The 20,440-nt window shown below is 31.2% G+C and overlaps 1 protein-coding gene across 3 annotated transcripts in view; it reads left to right on the forward strand.

The window, feature by feature from the left end:
- LOC118181836 (cell adhesion molecule Dscam1-like) overlaps window positions 1-20,440 on the forward strand; it is a 1,419,238-nt gene that overhangs the window by 1,363,187 nt on the left and 35,611 nt on the right. For 2 of the 3 annotated variants that reach the window (XM_085816859.1, XM_085816860.1), the window contains exons 18-19: window positions 7,498-7,738; window positions 8,998-9,096. In XM_085816859.1, the coding sequence (XP_085672985.1) occupies window positions 7,498-7,738; window positions 8,998-9,096 (340 nt within the window). The remainder of the gene's footprint in view (window positions 1-7,497; window positions 7,739-8,997; window positions 9,097-20,440) is intronic. The other variant, XM_085816861.1, reaches the window with a different exon arrangement.

Here is a 20,440-nt window from a genome sequence, read left to right on the forward strand (position 1 = left end):
AGAAACAAGAAATTTACATGACTTCTCTAAACAGTTCTTTAATGAATGCAACATAGACTTCCATCCGATCGCCCGCTACCTCAACGAATCGGGCAAATGATTTCTTCTGGACTTTGATAGACTCTCCTGGATATTGTCTACGAAACTGTAATAACAACTGAAGATTAACACTCGTGAACAAAAATTACAAGTTTTGCAGTTTTTCTCCAACTCCTATATAAGTATTCATTTCTATAAAATAAAAGTGGTAGCTATTGTTTTTGTATATATTTTCTTAAATTTTATTACTCTCATGCATACGAACTGTGAATTTAAACGTTACTGACATTTTTATAGTGAGCATTGAAGAGCATCCTGTTCCTTAACTTTTGGAGGGCAGTGTCTCTTCAACCACACAGTCAATGTGGATTCAGGCAGCAAATTCATCGAAAGATCCTTTCTTCTGCTAACCGTTTTTGTGCCCTAAACAAGTCATTGAATTGTCTCATGAAATACATTTCTGTAATCCAGACCACTATATCCAGACTATATTATGTGGATATAAATAACAGAATGAGGAACACTAAATAGTAATTTTATACCTGAATATAGAACTTAAGATATTCTACTTAATGATGTACACACTATTAAAACGTGTAAGTATGTATTTATAGGCATAATTAAACACAACTTCTGGCATTATGAATTTCTCCGGAAAGAATGAACATGATATCAGTATCAATAAATTTATGCTACAAAAGTGAGCCATTTAATAAAAATTTAATGAAAGATGCTTTTCTGTCGGCGATATTGCATTAAATGGCACGAAGTTAAAATTCCTCAGTAGCAAAAAAGGGCATGCAAATTCCTAAAATACTTAATACTGGTGTGGTCGCTGTTGTAATAGAAAGTTGAAAGGAAGAAACAATAGCGAAAACGAAAGGGATGGTTCTGATGGTGCTGTACTGATTGCATGTAACAACGCCATTGAAGCAGCAAACATTCAATTGAAATATAGCTGAAAATTATTATGATTCCCTCGGCAAAATATAAGAATTGAAAAGGGAAATTTAAACATTGTTATTATTAATATAAAAATAAAATATTTTCTTTCAATAAGTAGCATTTATATTATATAAAAGTCTTTGCTTGAATTAATTGTATTATTGTATATATTTGTAAAATAAATATTCTGTATTGCATTTTAAATCATAATCGGTCTTTGAAAAAAATTTGTATCACGCTTTTTTTTTTTTTATAAAAAATAAATAGATGTAAATGCCTGTAATTGCTGTTTTACATATATTGCATAATGTCATATATAGAGCATTTGAATTCAAAACATGAACCTCGATATAAAATATATAACGTTCTATCAAACGTAATGCAAACGTAATACGTTTCTACTATTTTTATGATTTTTTTTTTTTCAAATAAACGTATCTCAATTGTCACAGAAGTCCTGTGCCATGTAGTGAAAATTACTGAAATGTAAAATTGTTTTAATTTTATTTTAGTTTTAAATAAATTTCTGTTTATGACTCTGTATATTCATGTCGGTTTTAATTTACATTAATTACTAATCAGTTATCCCAATTTGAAAAATCAGAATTTTTTATGTTTTAAAATCAATAAAATTAATCAAAATTCAAAACTGTATACGAACATCAAGATTCGAATGCATGGATATACGCTGATTCAAATTCTTGGCAAAACGATAAAGTATTACAGTGCAAAATAAATATTTTTCAAATTATAATTGTTTTCATTTATCATGCGAAGGGACAAGAAGGCGTTGTCTGACAGCTCGGAAACCTTTTCCAATGCTTAGTCGACAATCTCAGCCCAATCTTCGTATGCGATAAGGCATTACGGAAATTCCAAAGGGGCGTATTTGCATCTGACGTAAGAAATTATCAATGGAAATGAGAAGGTGCACCATAACTATACTTGGTATACCTCCTCAGCATATGACTGCTGGATCGTTAACCATTAGAGCATTTGCACCACCAATAATTTTGTGTAACTGCATAATTCCATGTCAGTAGATATAATATAATAGAGCTGTGAGAAATAGGAGACAATATTTTGCCCTAGATTATGAGAAATATAGGCTTAAACATAATTATTGCATGTAGCTAAGATGGGGACTAGTTCATCGAGTGCAGAGTTTCATATGATCAGAGCAAATGCACTTTTTCTGTTTGCATAAGACACCAGGTATAGAATCGTGGTGGATTATCGTCAGCACAACAAATTAGCAATCATGTAAGAACAGTCTGAAGGATTTTCCAGTTACTTTTCACTATCGAAGTCCCATTTCTTCACAGTTTGGACGCATATCATCCGCACTCTGTAGGACCCCATACTTACGAGCAGCACTTCATTGTCAGAGTTTAGTCAGGTATCGTCAATAACCTTTCATTTGGTCTACATTTTCCTCTACGGCTAGTTCATAGCATATTTCAGAGGAAATTATTGACAGGTCTTATGAAGGATACATTCACGCCCGCGCCGACAATAGGTGCAAGGTCGTGCGGCGCACGACGGCTCCGAGTCAATAAGGCGCCGTGCACTCATTATAACAAGCAATCCGTCTCGCTGCCTACAAAAAGGAACATTCTTGTCTTATTTGAACGCACCCTCGAGGGTGGACTCAGGTAAAACCTGGGAAGCTACTGATTAGTATTTGAACCTAGGCAGTCTCGAAAATGTTCTCGAAAATGGTGTTTAAAATCAGTCTTCAGAGGACTGGAGTCATCGCTGGCGATGGCTGATTCAGGCTCGACAGGGACCATATGGTAGTGACTTGTTCGTTCCGTTGGTTGTGGTGGAGCTATATTGTCAGACATTCATGGTTGTCCGTGGCGAAACACCCCAGTCGGTTGAGATGGCGAATTCAGCGAGCCTTTAAGTTACTTGAGGTTTCCAGTGGGCCCCTGGAGCCTCAAAACTGCATATTCATATCCTTCCTTGGTTTCTCCCTGGGGGCGCCTAATGTCGACATCTATATAACGTAGTGTTAGCAGGCCGGATTGGTGGCCTGGTCTGTTTAGCAGTGTTTAAGTGACTTTTCTGCTATCTGTGATGTGGCCTCTGTTGATGGCAGATTTTTCACCATTCCTACAGGACGGGGACGTGGAATATGAGTTTCTGAGAATCTGGTTGACTCAGTCTTAGCTCGTCGGCTCGACCGATAGGTTAGCGGCCTCTTGGATCTTGGATAGAGGTTGGGACGTTTAACTGTGTTAAGGCAGCCTCAAGCTTGCCAGGTTTGAGTTCCCCTTCCTCCTAGCGCACTCTCTTATTTGACCGAAAGGCTTATTTGACCAGGGCAGGATATGGTGTTGAATGGCTTTGTCTCTGGTGTTCTTTTCTGTCTTATTTGAACGTCAAAATACGTGATGCTGATGCGTATGTAATAGTAAACACCGGTGCCATAGACGCATTCGGCAAATTGCTTAATCCTTATTTTGTGTCTGCTATTGCAATCGTAGTAATTTGTGCAATATTTCTCACTTTTGTGATTTGTTTTAGTGATTGCTTGTTATTATCGTTATTCTACATAAAAAGGTAAGTGCAGTTACACAATATGTTAAACATAGGTTAACTTTTTAATTTGGAAAAGCAACGATTTGAGCATAAATACTCTAAAACGGTTTACCTCTTATGCTTGAATCATTGTCATATCCTTAGACGCGTAAATTACTAATATCTAAACCATTTTCCTCTTAAGTCTCCTTCACCGCTCCTATCTGCTGTAACACAAAGTACTGAAAACCTTTCTTCAATATTCATGTCTGTATTTTATAAATTAAGATACTTCATACAATCTGATATCTGCTCTTGATAGGAGTACAGTCAAGTAATGTAGAGAAATACTTTGCCTGTTAACCATTATTTAAAATAATTTATTTTATATTATTTCCTAATTGTTTTCATTAATGAATATGCTAATTGTTTCATTGTGAATTTTATCTCCAAGGTAATGAAGCATATATTTTTCTTTTGAACTTTATTAACATTACAGATATGGTAGGGTCAAATTTTGAGATCATTTCTGTACACTTTAAAAAATAATTATTTCTTTCGAATAATTTGTTGATGGAACCACGGAAGGGTAAGCTTTGTTTGGATAAAAACTGAACGGCATAGATAATTCTTTTAATAACATCGCGCCAATGCTTAGTTTCTTTTTTTTTAAATAAATTTTGAAATTCCAAATCAACAGTTTTATTCTTTTGAAATCGTTCTAAGAAATCGGACCAAAGGTGTAAAACCGGAAAATGCATTTTACTTTTTTTCGTCAACATTTAAGGGGCTTCAGTCATTAAATTCAGAACTACTCAACTTTACGTTGCTGAAATTGTTAAAAATTTTGCAACGAAAACAATAAACATAATTTGTTTCAGCAGAATTTAGCAACCAATCCCTTTTAACTCTTTCGTTGTTTGGCAAGATTCGATAAAAGTACATTTATTTGGTTTCTCATATTATTATGTGAATAATACTTTATTTTATGTTAACTATTAAACAGTTTGCCTTTAATATCCACTGCATAAAGGCGCTAGCTAGACATTTGCACAACTGCGCCGATCGGGCTTGGTACAGGCCTGGATACATTACTGTGGCAGTTCATACAATTTACAGTCGAATATGGTTTGAACACGACTGGATAACAGCACATTTCAAAATCAATATAGGAAACAACCTAAAGATTCTTTGAAAGGCCGAAAGGCTACCTGAGTAGATTTGTCAAATAGTGACACGATTTAGCATCTCACAGCTGTTGTTTTTTCCTGTGGTAATGCTTGAAAACTGTGCATGTGAGAATCTTGTTAATTCAAACGAAGATACTAGTCACCAGAATTTTTGTTATTTCTATAGTTACTCCTTAAATTCGTCTTATCTTTGGAAATGTGTGACGATCCATGTGTGTTGTCTGGAAGACGTAAATTGCCGTTAATAATTGCTCCACATCAAATGTAGAACAGTCGAGAAAAACTGAGTTGCCTTTTCAGATCTAAACCACATACAAACAACATTGGGAACATGTATTCATTAATAAAATATTTTTAGTTTGATACAATTTATTGGACTGTAAATTTTGGTCAAAGAACTTCAAAACACCACAAATACTATATGTGCAAGTGAACATTTAACAGAGAGATCGTTAAACCTTTTACCTGGTTCTTAAAATTTGTACATTTTACACTCCTAGTACATTCATTATAAAAGGTCTGAATTGTATGAAAACATGCCTTTAATTATAATTTTTAGAAGAAGTTTACTTTTAGAAAGGCTGCGTATTTTACTTTAGGTCATTTAGTCTTGTTATATAAAGATTTGAAAAATGAATTAGAAAGGAGGTGTTTGAACCTGGTCGTCTATATGCATTACCAGTGTCTTTAAACCGTTTCCAGATTTTTGGCATAGCGTCTGTGGCTACTTTCAGGAATTTCAAGATCTGTATCTGTGTCTGTCTTGCTTCCATTCTCCCAGTCGCACGTCATTTCTCACAGTCCCTCCAGATACATTCCCATCGAACATGTTCCACCCACCACAGGCTAAAAATGTTATACACCTACTGGACAGTCTTTGAAATTATAGTTTTAAGCGCTATCTTCTGCTTCTTTCCAAGCGTTCCGAAAGAAAGTAGGTTAAAAATTTTCAGTTTGTTTCTGTATAGCAAATGAGAAAACTACTGGACTACGTGAAAAGCTTAACTGGAGCTAACAACCGAATACTTTCAAGGATTTCACATACGAATTAACAAAAATTGTCTTTTTATAGTTGTTTCTTCATTTTTTCTTGCCCGTATATTTATATAAACAGACCTCAATTGTGTTATAGCCGAATGTTACAAGCCTTTCGTTTATACTTGGTTTAAATTGATACCTTCAACATTAAGCATGCATTACTATACACAGTAATTAAAAGCAATTATTATAATAACTTGCATTTTTTTAAAATTTTGTGCGTTTAGAAAAGTATTATCATTCCGTTTCTTTAGACAATAAAAAAAGTTCCTGGTTCTAAAATTTTATTATTATCGAAGTAATAAAAATGAACAGTTGAAAAACGTTTCATTTTACTGCAGTCTAACAACTAGATTATCATACTGGAATCTGAGTACCATCTATGAGTAATAAAAGACATGGATGAAAAGTGTTGAATTCCAGATATATAAATTTTATGATTAAGTTAGATTTTCATGATGATAAACTAACGATGTTTTTACGAAATATCTTTCTGAAACAGATAGCTGCAATTTTAACATGCATTTATCTGTCATTCCCCTGTACCCAGTTGTGATAACATTTTCTTAAAAAGGTAATTTTATCGCTTAATGTTTGCGTTTAGCACATAATGCTATATATTTTTCTTCGAACCATCTTCTGGCTCCAGGAAATCGTAAAATAGGCCTTCGAATGATTTTTTTTTCTCTTTTCGACTTACTTGTACAAGTGCGAATTAGTAAAATGGTCTACAGAACATAAATACCTCACCTCTATTTTAAAAACTACCTTGATTATAATCTGTAGCCAACTTGCTATCTTTCAGAATCCATAAAACTTTCTTCAAACTGTGATAAAGCAAATTTAAATCACATTCAGATTCACTGCAGAAAGGTTTCGCAAACGTGTCATTTCAATTTATATGTCTGTTTTGCTTATTGACTGAGAACCAACCATTTATCATCTAATTTCCTATTTATCTCCCTAACCAAAGGCATTTATGAATACCAAGCTATCTGAAAATATGTGCTTCGTGCTTTTGAAAGGTTATGTAAACGTAATTTAACTGTTTAAAATCTTTATTTAATCTCATCGTATAAGAGGTATTTCTGCCGCCTTCCTAGCGGGCCTTCGTGGTGTAGTGGTTCTGCACGCTGGGCCGGTATTCCAGAGGTACGTGGTCCGATTCCCGGCGAAAGCGTTTGCTCATTTTTCATATCTTCTGTTTTTCCAATTATTATAATGTCCCTACAATCTTTTAAATATTACCTGCTGATGGCCACAACAGTAGCCTCTTCTACTATAATATGCAAAAACATTTCAGTGCGGTTTAAGGATTAAATCTTCAAGCCGTATATGGAAAATGTTTTTAAATACCATAAAATGTATCAGAAGTTATTTCTCTAGGAATAACGATTGATCCAATTTTTGAAGTCAAATTTAGTTAGCGGCTCCGACACCTGTTGAGTTAAATTCAGGATATAACTATAACAATTCTAATGAACAAAATACCTTCATTCCTATATATATGGTAATTATTTGATATTTTTATGATTTACGTATATTTTAAATGCATTTAGGTTCAGATATTTTTTCTGTTTGTGAAGTTCCGGGATTTAATCTCTGATTCTCCTTCAAATAAAAACAAATAAAACTTCGGAGTAATAATCTATAATTTAAATCTATACACTAATAACACATGTATAAATCCAACTTATAGAGTTTAGAAAGATTTTTCTTAAGATAACTTTAGATGATATATAATATACTTTTAATTTAGCCACCACCTGAAGAATCTCAGCATGGACGCATAAAAGGCTATTACATTGGATTCAGAATGTCTTCTTCTTCGGAATCGTATACGTATAAACAAGTGGAGCATATACCTGATAAAGAACAGCAGTCCACTTATATAACAGGTCTCCAGCCATTCACGAAGTACGATATCGTGATAAAGGCCTATAATTCTGCCGGTTCTGGTCCAAAGTCTAGCAAAATTGTAGGAAAAACTCTTGAAACAGGTACTTTTAGTTCTTAAATTCAAAACGAATACATGATGTACTCTATGTGTTCTGTATAATTTTGAGTTTCTCTCTTTTCCTAAATTCGAACAATCACTTCGCAGTCTTTTTACACATGCATGTTAACTGACTAATTCTAAAATGTATAAACTAAAACATATACGAATACATGATGTATTCGTATATGATGTATACGAATACATATATACGAATACATGATGTACTCTATGTGTTCTGTATAATTTTGAGTTTCTCTCTTTTCCTAAATTCGAACAATCACTTCGCAGTCTTTTTACACATGCATGTTAACTGACTAATTCTAAAATGTATAAACTAAAACATCTGCATGCTGACTTTACCTAAAATAAAAATAAACAGGTCGCATATTTTATACTCCTTTCGTTGTAATTTAAATGAACTCAAAGTAAATTAAATCAATCTGTTTCTTCTTTTTGAGCAGCTATTTTACTGATAATTTTCTTTTTTATAACAATAAATACATTTATAAAGATTTTTGTGGCATAGTAGGAAGGCATGAGTGCTTGCTCTTGTCTGTATCTTTTTCTTTAATGTGATTGCTCCATGACAATCTACAGAGAGTTTGTGGTATCTTTTAAATCGTCCGTCCATAGGGCATCTTTCTGCTTTTTTTTTTTCGGAGTATAAATTAACGTTGTTCATGATACAGAAACAGACAAGACAAATAGCCATTTGTTGCGATATTCAAATGAGTTTAATGACGACAGAATTTAGTTTTTAGTGTATAGAACTTAATTACTAGATACTGTGATGAGTACACTCAATGTGAGCATGCTAATTGATATCGAGAATTTTAAACGGTAATTGGAAATCTACATTTGAAACTAATAATAATGCTAGGAGTTTCATTAAAAGTAGAAAATTAATTACGTTATATTAATTTTCATGTAGATTTCTGGTGTAAGAAAACTAAGCAAGTCCCTAAAATTAAAGTATTTATATCTTTCGTAGATATAACAGAGCTGATTAATTTGCTGCAATAATGCAAAATGTGCAGATTAAAACATTTTATGTCAAGACTTAAAAAAATAAGATTCTTACTTTTGTACTTCTAAAGTTGTTCATTCGATGATGTATATTATGATTCGATAATTATATTAAGTCAATGATAAAAATACTATCCATTGTTTTTGGTACCAAATGATAAAAAATGTTATCCAATAAAGGACAAATTTAAATAAATAAGTATTGATACTAAAATTTTTGCTGTCGTTTCATAGCACCGCCAACTTCTCCTATAGTTCAAATAGAAGGCACTACATCATCGAGCATTGAAATTAGTTGGAAAAAGGACACCAAGGACAAATCTGCAGTACCAGGTAATTTTCCAGACTTTCTTCTGAGGTATAATTTATATTATTGCCTTAGATGAACGGTCAAACGGATTTTTTACTTCTAGTATTTATAGTTAAATTATTTCTGATGCTAAACTATTCAGTATTACTTATTTCATAAATTTTAAATAATTTTGTGTTTTGATATATGCTGCATGTTTTCATTAGTTAATTTAAAAGGAGAGAACCAGAAATGTTTAAAGTGTTTTTTTATCTGTCGGTTCATTTTAGTTGTTAAATTGATATAAAATATATATTTTTTGTAAACGTAAAATAAAAGGAAAGATAATGTGACATAATATGACTAAGATAATTTTCCTTAATAATAAATATCTCAAAAGCTTAACAATGAAGGACGTGTTCAACTAACCTCGGCTTCACAATTAAGCTATTTTGAAAAGGTAATAGGCCCAGCTTCATCCCTTTTTAAACTATATCTCTGATAGGCAGTGAAGCTTAAATTATTATTAATCAGTGTAAGACTTAAGGGGACTCATACACCTTAAACCCCCTCATGATCTTCGAATATGTGACTGTTGCAGGAATTGAGATATTTTATTTATTTTGAAAGCAATTACTTCCAACTTTTTACAGCTGACTACATATTTTAGCTGCTTTGGAAACTAGTAACCAGAAAGTTTGTGTTGCCACAAATATTTTTATAATTTAATACACTTTGTGACAAAATATTTCGCCATGTTTCCATCTTGCGCGCATGATATTTTAAAAATGTCTTAATGGTACATACTTGAAATTTGATGGAATTCTTTATATGGGCACTATTTTCTAACTGAACTAACAATCTGATGAATATTTTAGTACTGAAAAATTTTATGGACGGAAACATTACAAATTTTTTTAATAAAATACATTTTATAAACTCAACTCCAAATAAAATAAAAATTTAACATGAAATTTTTAGAATTTTAGGTTCACAGTAGTTTTCAAATGTTACAAAGGCTATATATTAAATATGGAATTAAATTATGAAACAGAATGTTTTAAACTGTGCGCGCAAGTTGGAAACATGACGAAAAATATTGTCACAAAGCGGATTAAATTATAAAATATTTGTGGCAACACAAACTTTCTGATTACTATTTCAGAAAGCAGCTATATTATGTAGTCAGCTGTAAAAAGTTGGTAGTAATTGCTTTTAAAATATATAAGTTATCCCAATTCTTGCGACAGTCACCTATTCGAACATCATATGGGTTTTAAGGTGTATGAGTCCCCTTAAATTGTTATTAAAAACCAGTATTAATTTATCTTTAATTAAAATAAAAAGGTGTGAGCACTTTCAGAAGCATGTATTAATTAGAGTAAAAATGCCACAAAACCAAAACTCGGATGCCAAAATTAGTATATGTAATCTTAGAAACAATTTAATTACTTTTAGTTATTCCTTTCCTTTAAAAAATAGTAGAAGTAAAATTTCTAAAATGAAAGTACTGTATCATAAAGCGTTTATATAACGTGTTTTAAGCTTTAAAATCCTGCTTACAGATTAATTGAGCACGAAATAAACTTACAAATTGCTATGAAAAGGAAATAACCTCGGAATACTTATATCTGTTTTTTCGGGTTACTTTGTCTAGCCTTATATGTTTAGAAATAAATTCCTTGACAGGGTTTGGAGACATATTTTGCACATATATTAATAACAATGAGTATTTTAACGTTGCTTTTTCCAGTTATTTCGAAGCATTAAAATACATTAAATTTCATATTTGCTGTATGAAACTGCACTGATGCGTGACATCGAAATGTATAAAACTTATTCGAAAAATATGTTCACGGGCAAAACATACCTTATTCGTACAAAAAATAATAACCGAGTAAACCGCTTCATAGGTAGCTGGAGGAACTAAGTACTTGAAATTCTTTTTATAATGGATACGCTTCCTAAAGAAAAATGCAAAATGAATCAACAAAAACATTCAGAAATTGATTTTTAAAGTAGTATGTAAATTTAACGGGATTATTCTTTGTTTTTTTATTGCTTTCTAGAATCAAGGGCATGTTAAAATTAGATTGACTAGAATTTCCAAACAGCGTAGCAATTTATTCTATTCCATTTCTTCAAGAAGAAAATAGTTTTTAAGTTTGTATAAATCTCCAACTCAAAATTTTTCTGTTCGTTAAATTAATTGTGATTCTTTCATTACAAGTAAAAAGAACTGATACGTTACTTTTATAAAACCTGGAAACACATGCGATAATATATCTTGTTCCAAGTTTAGCTTTTTCCTGTATAATAGTTGGAAAGAAATTAAAATAGCCAGAGCTTTGCGTGACGCAAAATGATGCAAATATTCATGCATTTATTAATTTTAGTTTGGTTAAAATGTTTTTCTTAAGATAGGAAGATAAAACATGCCTTTCATTTATAAAATTTAATCAAGCGAAAAGAGTACCTAATTATAATTATGTTTATCAAGTAATCATTTACGTTAGTTAAGTTATATATTACTGTCTCACTTAAAAGTCAGCCGTTTGAAACGTTGAGGGGAGAAAAGGAATTTGAAACTGCATATAAATAAAAGTTAAGAAAAGTTTGAGAGTCTGCAAAGCTGTATCAGATTTGTTTACGTTTCAAATTGCATGTGAAAGTGTAAATTAATCTACGAGTCGTATTTAGGAAAATGCATACATTTTCTGAGGAATCTTTACACTAGTAGCCAAATAAATAGACCCGCTGATTAATTACGGAAAAATATTGGTCTTTCCTGCGCGTGTTAGAAAATGTGAGATATGGATTTTTACGAAGTACTTCGTGTTGTCGTAAAAGAGAGATAATTTGCAGCATAAATCTTCGATTACTTTGCAGGCCATAACAGGAACTATGCGCATTTCTAGATCATTCTTTGTTAATTGTTGATTGTGAAACCAGTGAATAACTTCAATGCCTTTTACAATACAGTCACGTTTCTGTAAATCTAGAGAATATGCGTATTTAGAAGAAATATTTTCTTAGATTAACGTTTCAGTAATGTTTTCGAAATTTAAATTTTAGTAACACGACAGTGAAAGCTTCCAAAAGAGTTCCAAAGTGCGGTAACATGCGATGGACAATAATTTCAAGAGAATTACTTTTCATTATTCTATTACCGATATTAGATTTATGACTATAATGTGTGTGCTAATATTCACAAAGCAATATTTCTAGAAGAAGCAAAATCATTACAATTACAGAAAATTTACTATATAATTTTTCTAAAATAGAAGGCTCTTTTATTATACTTAGCGTTTCAAATACCCAAAGACTGTATTATGTATTTTACAATCAAAACTTCTAAATTACAAGGTCTTGTTCTTGTGTTAGTATCTTCTTTTAGCACTGAAGCGTTCATCATCCTGAGACAGTGAATACTTTAAGACTCTAATTACTGCTTTGCAAACTATGGTGCAAACGAAATTAAAATTTGGGAAAATTTCTTTAGCTTTATGCTAAATAAATGCTAAATAAAGACCCCCCTCCCCAACCACACGTTACTAAATCTAGATTATATGCAGAATGTTGAAAAGTTGTCAGATGGATTTAAGAAAGTGCTGCTAGTGCATAGAAGTAGCATCCAAATATGCGCTGTTCTGAAGACAACCTATTGTTTCGTTAAAACCTTTGTTTCAAAACGTTTACATCCTAATTATTATTTACTTTCCACCTGTAATTGTTCTGTGCTGATATCGCCATGCCTGATTATATTTATGGCTATGAATCCGGAGAAGAAACTTATTTTCCCCTATTATGCATAGTTTTATTGCAATTTTGTTTTAGTCTCTGTACGCTTAAACAACTCTGTTATTTGAATTATTGAAAAAAAAGTAAAATAATTGCAGCGAACCAATTATATAAATCGTAGTTAGAAATACCTTATATAAGTAGAAAAGACTATATTATATTTGCAGAGGAGATGTTACACAATTGTTTGAATAAAAAATATTTTGAATTAAGGGTTGTCATGGTATTGCCTTTTGCCTATTAAGCTACGTTTATTGCTTTTTGTTTTATCTAATACATTACTATTTTTATTCATATACTACAAAATCCATTAATCTGTAACCATATTAATGTTTCGAAATACTGATATGTTTCTCAGAGTTTCTTTAATAACTTGAAAAAAGCGTTTCCACTTACTTCCAAGTATTTTCTGGAAATCATCTTAGACGTAAACTAGAAAGAAATGAGTTACATTCTTTGTTGGAGTAGAGATTTGAAGCTTTGTACTAAATATTCATTTGTGCCTCACAGTCAATGTCTTCCTACCCAGAAAATGAGCAGTGCTTACCCTTAAGGCAATCTAAGCTTCAAGTACATTAACACAGATATGCAGGTTTTCGTCTAGCATTAAATGTTTAATGTTCAATTATACGAAAGTATTTCCATTTAATCTGTATATGAAAGCAAAATGAAAGTTTCAGAGATTCTTTTCGATAAACAAAATTTTTTTTCTGAATTTCTTCAGAAACTGTTGCGATTTTACAGGAAGCAGTGTTAAAAATTCGCTTTGGTTAAAAACGTTATCTACATGAAATACTGCTGCTGCTGCAAAAAGTGATGAAACTATTTTAGTGGATAATGTTTGTGCTGCCAGTTTTTATTCTTTGCTGCGTTATCCCACTTGATCAAAAACATGGAAGATTCGAATAAATACTTTGCTCGCCATATAACAGTCAGCATGCAAAATAGAGCCCTGTATTTCCTTTTATATATTTAAGTCCCTTATTTTAATTACTCTTTTCAAAGCATTTTATAAACATTTCAAAAGACATGAAAGAAACAATTATATAAATTTATCTTTAGTACTGCGGGTGTGTTATTTTTCAATTATTCGGCTGAAGAGAATTTTTAGTGTAATTGCCTTTTCAGTGTGAAGACCCCCCTCCCAAACCACACGTTACTAAATCTAGATTATATGCAGAATGTTGAAAAGTTGTCAGATGGATTTAAGAAAGTGCTACTAGTGCATAGAAGTAGCATCCAAATATGCGCTGTTCTGAAGACAACCTATTGTTTCGTTAAAACCTTTGTTTCAAAACGTTTACATCCTAATTATTATTTACTTTCCACCTGTTATTGTTCTGTGCTGATATCACCATGCCTGATTATATTTATCTGTATTTGATTATTCACCAAAACTTGTTTTGCCGATCAACCAAACGTGTTATGGCCTTGAACTCTAAACTCAATCAAATTGTTCGCTCATAATAATAGAGACGCCTTTCTCACGCATCATCACAAAAATTAGATGCTTCGATTCACTGTGACCAAATATTAAAATCCCTACTTATCACTATATATTAAAGCCCGTACGCATACGTTCCTGCAAAAGGTTGGCACATCTAATATAGATAAACAGAAAAAGAAGCTGTTCCGTTTCTCTTTATAGTTATACTTTGTTAATCCAATTATTATTTTTGTAGACTAGAAGAGAAACACGCTAATGTGACAATCAAAATCGTAAAAACAACTTTGTATTTAGCGTAGGTATAATGAAACACTCAATCGATTTCGAGGGCAGCTAAAGGTCCCTCCTCATCAGGAGAAAGAAATACTTAGAAAGAAGAAAATAAAGGAGTCACAGAAACACGTGGTCCTTATCAGCACTGCACGTGGTTATAACTACATCTTTAATCAGAGTTTCACTGGCCGCCTACTTTTACTGAGCCAGGCTATCTGATCAAGCATAAAGGACAAAAAATTAGCGAAGTTAAAATAGGGAGCGAGAGGCAAATGCACCTTACGCTCAAAATCTGAACTTCAAATAATGGAAAGCAACCACTGAACGGATTTTTATACCCTCTGGTAGTACCAAACGCGAGGAGGTAACGCCATCTATCGGCAAAAATAACTGAATTAAGATAGTAGAATTTTAAAGGCATTAGGAAGGACTGGATTGGACTTCAAATCATTAACTAAACCTGCTAAATCTTTGTGAATGTGCAAAGCCTCAAGAAAATCCAATTCACCTATGGAAGAAGTTTTTTTGGATAATTTTTGCAGACCCAAAATCAAAATTATGGTTAAAAGTCTGTTGGTAAGTCTTATGGTAAAAGTGATTATTGATAAAGCCGTTAAAAAATTTTCAGACCTTGTCGTGCTTCCATTTTATTCTTCTGTTAGCTATAAAATTGCACGGATTCTCCAGAAATTCAATTTTCAAGTCGGTTTCTCCCCTATTAATAAAATTCACCCTTCGATTCTAAAAGATTGCGTTTCTGTCTTGAATTCTTGGGGAATTTATAGTATATCGTGTCAGTGTGGTTTAAGATATATTGGCCAAACGAAAAGAGCGTTGAAGTTTCGTATCAAGGAACATGAATCTTATGTCAGAAAAGGCGAAATTAACAAGTCTTCAATAGCTTATCATAGTTTAGACTTTTAACCATAATTTTGATTTTGGGTCTTCAAAAATTATCCAAAAAACTCTTTCCATAGGTGAATTGGATTTTCTTTAGGCTTTTCACATTCACAGAGATTTAGCAGGTTTAGTTAATGATTTGAAGTCCAATCCAGTCCTTCCTAATGCCTTTAAAATTCTACTATCTTAATTCAGTTATTTTTGCAGATAGATGGCGTTACCTCCTCGCGTTTAGTACTACCAGAGGGTATAAAAATCCGTTCAGTGGTTGCTTTCCATTATTTGAAGTTCAGATTTTGAGCGTAAGGTGCATTTGCCCCTCGCTTCCTATTTTAACTTCGCTAATTTTTTCTTGTCCTTTATGCTTGATCATGTAGCCTGGCTCAGTAAAAGTAGGCGGCCAGTGCAACTCTGATTAAAGATGTAGTTATAACCACGTGCAGTGCTGATAAGGACCACGTGTTTCTGTGACTCCTTTATTTTCTTCTAAGTATTTCTTTCTCCTGATGAGGAGGGACCTTTAGCTGCCCTCGAAATCGATTGAGTGTTTCATTATACCTACGCTAAATACAAGGTTGTTTTTACGATTTTGATTATTATTTTTGTACTTTATGTGCATAAGAAATAATTTGGAAACTCTTGAACATGTACAAAATCGCTAGATTCAGTGCCAAATGTTTTCTCATGTTTCAGAAAGATCTCTTTAAATTTGCTTTAGAAAAGTTCATAAAATGTTAAAAAGTATTTGAAGAATCATAATTTATAATAAGATTAGGAAACACTCTGTTTATAATTTATTTCTGATATTTAATTTTGATTTCTTTTAAATTAAGTATGTTAAAGTAATTAAAATAATAAAGAAAATAACATTAATAAGACCTAAAATCTTTAATTATAAATACCTCATTAGAGCTTGTAATATTTTTGCGTTTATATATACATATCCGATATTTAAATCACCATGAAATTACGTTCGGTCAATCAGCCAGAAATTCGTCAAAAGTCTCAAATTTCTGTTTTTGCAACACATTAAGAAACGCGATCTATGGAAAACATACTTATAAATCCAGGTATATGATATTTGAAGGTTATTATTTTTTTTTTGTCTTATTACCAAGTACTAATGCATCCCGCGCATTTCAAAATTAACTTTCTTCTTATGTAGCCAAATAACCCCTTTCATTATTATAAGGGTGAATGTGAGATAAATACAAAACATATATAGATTCACACATAAAATACATGATAAATAATGGTGTTAAATAAAGAAAATGAAAAGATTTTGCCTCGGGATTTTATTTTATTATTTGACTATTATTTCATTTTATCATAAACAATAAAGACTATTTTAGCATAAATTTTAAGTTCCATTGTAACTTTTTTCGAGTACTTATATTTGAAGGGTAGTGTGCTTTAATACATTACAATTGAATGCATACATCGATTGCATCACTTCTTCTTAAATACTTTCATTTTCCATTCCAACATTAGCTTCATTTATTCTGCAGTAACATCTCTATTTTCAAAGTACACATTTTTAAAGTATAGAAAATGTTCCCTTAATCTTCAATGAATAAATATTTATTTGAAAATAGAAAATGTTCCCATAATCTTCAATGCATAAATATTTATTTGAAAATTCAGTTTTGAAGTGCATCAATGATCATTAGTTTTGCGTGTGATATTGCATTAATGCAAATTCTTTCAGTTATAGAAATATTGCCTTTTATGTTTGGATTTAAATGGGTCTTAGCATTTGGATATAAGTTTCAAATATTTTACATCTTTCTGAACTTTTCTTAAAATATTAAAGGGAAAAGAATAAACTGCTAAGCGAAGTCTAAAAGTATAAAATGTCCTTGCATGATTGCATAATTAATGAGTAATATGCTTTATCCTTGTATTGTTTCTCCTTGTAACTGACTTCATTGTTAATAGTTGTATATTACTTATTGCAATTTAAGGATTATAATATAACAACGAAATAACTGAATTATACACATGGTCGATCCCATGGTATCTATCTTGTTAAATAATTCTGTTAGGGAATAAATATACTTCAACTTAGAAAATGAAAATTCAGCCTTTTGAATTAGAAACTTTACTTAAAATCATCCTGTACTTCATAATATAACAGAAAATACTAACAAACTAAATGAATCATGTTAGTTATTTTACACATTAACGGGATGCAGTTTAAAAAAATTGGAGATATGTCTTTGCTTTATTTTCCGAAAAGAATTATTTGCTGCTTTCTGTTTGTTTCGTGGATAAACATACTTCTAAGTTCTTACAAGAGGCGTTTGTTAACTGCTCCTGCAGAGGTACTACAGTAACAAGAATTTATTTATTTATTTGTGTGTTCGCTTGTGTATAAAGAAAATAATGCAAGGAAATGTTAAATTTTCTAGTTACACATTTTATCAAATATAGTTTTAAAAAAGTAAAACTTACTTCATGTTAGTACTTAAAAGAAACTAAATAGGAGTTCACCATAATGCTGAAGATTTTGAATATTTTTAAAAAATTAAAAAATTGCAATTTTTATAAGTTAGAACATGTGTTTTTCTAATTTTTGACGTTTTACCTTAAGAGTTAGTTATTACATTTTGCTTGTTTTAATACTTTTGCTACCTGTTAATCTGAAACTTATGGCATGGTATACACACGCAGCGTCTTCTTATTTCACATCAGAAATGTTAAATATCTCAGCAATGGTGCAAAGAAATTAATATCATATAAATGGTATTAATGTCTTTTATTTTATCATCGTAGTCGAAAAGAAAATCAAGATCTTTTTCTTCTTCTTTATTTATTTTTAATGAAGTATTCTTCTAAGAGAAGAATTCTGAATTGAAAAATAACGATACCTTACTAATGAATGAGTATTACTGTCAAGTGAAAAATCGAATGTGAAGACTAACGTAAAGATAATTCTTACATTCTTCTGTTAACATATAAAGTGTGTATACTATATGCATATAGTACATTTAAATATATACAGTGAATTTATACTTGAGTGAATCATGTGATCTGAAAGAAACTATTTTTAGTTTTTTACTTATTTTATGCATTCATATTTTACTCGTTATAGAATTTCATATCATTTTTAGTTGATATATTTAAACAAATTTTAAATTAAGTATGTAAAGACCTATAGTATTTTCAATAAAGTTGTACCTTCATGCTCTTAGGAATGCCAATGCAGATCGCAAAATAAAATATAGGCTCTCGTAACGTTTCATATTAAAACGGTGATCAGCTATAAATGATAAAGCACTCATTAAACACACAGTCATCAAACGGTAAAGCACAGTGAATACCTGTAAATGTTTCAATTGTATAGATTACAAAGTTTTTTTGTAAATTACGTAAAAGTGTATTTTCATTGAATACATTGACAGTTATTTAATAGAAATTCATCAGCTAATTTTTCTCCCTCGAGATTTTTATATTAGAACTACAAATTTGTTTTTATTTTGTGTACACAACAGAGAATTTTGTGGACTATATCTTTACGCCTCTAAGTTATCAATAGAAAATATTAGATACCAATCAATGGATTTAAATTTCCTTCAAATATGCTACGTATTTCCCAAAAATGAATTACTGAAGGCAAACTTAATTTAGTCCATATAGGGTAGTAAGGAAAAAAATAACATTAACAATTTCTTTAGGTTTAATGCGTTTTTATTTAAGAAATTACAGCAATAACGTGTTTATTTTATATTTGGATTAAATATAGAATAATGACTGACAAAGAATTCGCACTACGCAAAATCCAATCCAAAGTTTCAAAAACAGTAGCAATTAGTGTACTTTAATGCGCACAACATTAATTCTCTTTTTGATATACGTTTGCAATTAAACCTCAAGCTTTGTTTTATGCAAATTTACTTCCATAAGGAAAAGAAATTATCTCAATTCCTTAAGCAGAATGGATACAAGATGCAAATTTGTGTAAAAATGACGCACTGTAAAATCCAAACGTAACATTTGCAAGGCTACTAATCGAATGTTTTCAACAAGCATACGAGAAATTTTGTCTGAGAAACTTAATCTAGTGCTTAGTTGAATGACTAGAATGTGTATTGATCGGAATTTATTTATTCGACTTAATTGTTAGGGTTCCTGTGCTCATCGCTATTGACCTTTACTCACCTTTTCTCCGACAATTTCTTTGCACAAATAATCACCTATTGAGGAAATCCACAGAATTAGAATATTTCTCATTTCTTGCAATTTTGTATTATAAGCATTCGTACCACATACGGAACAAAACGTTTTTCTTGTTGCCATTCAAGTCTTGGTTAATGGAAAAAAATTAATTTCTTGAAGACTTGCCAATGCATTATTAAAACTGAGATTATTACATGGAACGTTACATACATAATAAGCCAATCTATTGTATTGTAGAGCTCCCATTATACAAGCTCCTTTCACCTGGAATTTCAGCGTCCAGATCGCTTGTTCTTTCCGAGACATTTAAAATTAAAATTGCTGCTAATTTACTTACAGTTCGTAATGCTTTCTTTGATACGAGAATTAGAAAAAGAAAATAACGCCTACTTTTAAGATTCTTTTAATTAGTTTAGATTAATATGCATAACATGGCTCAGAATAAAAAAAATCATAACTGATTTATAGTAAAAATCAATTATTATCCGGTAATAAGCATTTCATGAATATTCATCTTATTTGTTATACATAGCCAAATTATAAACCCCCTAGTTAAAGCCAAATATATTTTTGTTACTTCATTTTTAATTTTTTTATTGCTGATCATGGAAAAACTATTTAGTTTTTCCTTCTTATCTATTGCCCCATCAGATTTAACAATAAATTTCTAGTACTTGGCAAGAATGTAAATTCCAAACATAATTTTTGCACCCTGTTTTACTACAAATTTCAAACTCAACAGGTTTTGTTTGAATAGTTTTATTCGCGCATAAATATATTTTATTAAG

The sequence above is a fragment of the Stegodyphus dumicola genome, chromosome 5 (assembly GCF_044657685.1).
Source record: "Stegodyphus dumicola isolate Sdum_Otavi_A_Nest chromosome 5, ASM4465768v1".
Classification (NCBI taxonomy): Eukaryota; Metazoa; Arthropoda; class Arachnida; order Araneae; family Eresidae; genus Stegodyphus; species Stegodyphus dumicola.